At 40.5% G+C, this 1,728-nt stretch overlaps 1 protein-coding gene across 1 annotated transcript in view; it reads right to left on the bottom strand.

Annotated features, from left to right (window-relative positions):
* The window catches only part of LOC102303562 (TLE family member 3, transcriptional corepressor), a gene marked incomplete in the record, with an annotated part of 29,651 nt that overhangs the window by 1,638 nt on the left and 26,285 nt on the right, over positions 1-1,728 (bottom strand). The window contains 1 exon segment of the mRNA XM_014336176.2: positions 371-447. Coding sequence (XP_014191662.1) covers positions 371-447 — 77 coding nt within the window.

The raw sequence follows: 1,728 nt of genomic DNA, 5'->3' as shown, positions 1-1,728 counted from the left end.
TGATTTGTTCAGCACCATGTGGGTACACAGCTGTTTAATTCAGTCAGATTACTCATGAATTAGCTGCCCAACTGTCCTTCAGGAAGAATCGGCTGATGTCACATTAGCTCAAGGACAAAATATAAACCAGAAATCTGAACTGGAAAAGCCTCGGCTTGCATTTTAAAATTAAGAAACAAAACTAATGAGTTGTATACAAGTGCAGTGTGAGATTAAAACAATCTGAATTTAGCCATTTTTCCTGCCAAAATTATTCTAGGACCCATTGGCCTCTCTTTGCACTGCAGCTCCAGTTAAAAAGTTTGGACACACTCGCTCCTTCATGTCCAAACCTTCGACTGGAGCTGTGTGTTCGTAGTTATCCAGTTACCTGGAATATGCTGGCACCATAAGGAGTCCTCCATGCATTCAGCAGGTTGTCCTTCCCTGTGCTCACAAACCATTTACCTGCAAACACAGAACACACCTCTTTAGAGTACAATCCAATGTGTGTGTGCTGAGAGAGACACACAAACATGGTCACTGCTGTCCTTCAGTCCTGCAATAGAGCTGTGCAGAACACAGCCAACACGTGACTGTAATAACATCATCAATGGCCATAAAAACCTGAAGGGGAAAAATTGCCACTACACCAGCAATCATAAAATGCCCATAATGAAGGAGACTCGCACCACTTCCTCTTAGATAATTATTTTAATCACCCTCTGATTAATTACCCAATTGACTATTTGGCTAATGATTTAATTAGTGACAGCGCGAGCTCTGAAGCAGTGAGCTTTATTTGAATGAACTAGTTCTGTGGCGGCAGAGATATGAGACGGTGCTGTGGGGGGTCTTCGGAGACTAAATGAATATGGACATTTCTAGGAGAAGTGCAGCAGTAAAACCTCATTTGTCTCAGCCTCAAACTGGAAACCAGCTGGTCTGCCTAACAGGCACAGTGATCCTCGCTAAAAAGCATTAACAAATTTCCCTAATGATCCTGTTTGTAAAGTAACTTCTCCCATGTTCACGCGTACAGTCCTCACCCCCTGAAATTCAGACTCAGTCATGTGAGCTGCATAAGTGTCACATTTCACTTTTTACAAATAAGCTGCACTCATTAAGAGTTCATAAAAATATTCTGAAAAGCAAACAAACAGCACTTTAATCACATTCAGTCATTTCTGGATTTACACAAATGGTGGTCCTGTTTGTTTTTATAGTACAGAGAGTAGTAACCAGCTGCACAGAGACTGCAAAATCCTGGCCAGGCAGTGTGTAAAGATGTGGTTTCGAGCCCAAGCGGCTGTCAAGACAAGTTAAAGATCCGGAAAAATCCATGTTCACCACATTTAACAGGCGGCCAGTAAGTGGGATGTTAGGTCAGGAGTCCAAATTCTCTCACCAGTACCCCCCAAAAACAAAAACAAAAAAAAAACTAAAATCTATAGAGTAGCAGACTAACCACCAAGCGTCTCTAAATATTTCACATTTTATGCATTTGTTTAACTCTTCAGTTATGTTTTCTTAACATTGCTAATACATGTTAAAGCAAGCATTCCCAAGTTGACTTTTTTTTCTTTATATATAATTCTGGTTGTTGGTACCAAAACCCCGTTATCAGCAATGGTTGCTCATTGTGAATGCAGAATCAATCTAGACCACATCTTCTCATCGACAGGTATGTGATACCTGCCACACACACAAGAAGATTACAATAGCTTAACATATTTTTGTACAAAAAAC

This window comes from Haplochromis burtoni, unplaced genomic scaffold (assembly GCF_018398535.1).
Source record: "Haplochromis burtoni strain Fernald_Lab_line unplaced genomic scaffold, NCSU_Asbu1 Contig_129, whole genome shotgun sequence".
Taxonomy (NCBI): domain Eukaryota; kingdom Metazoa; phylum Chordata; class Actinopteri; order Cichliformes; family Cichlidae; genus Haplochromis; species Haplochromis burtoni.
This window is presented reverse-complemented; position numbering and strand designations above follow the sequence as displayed.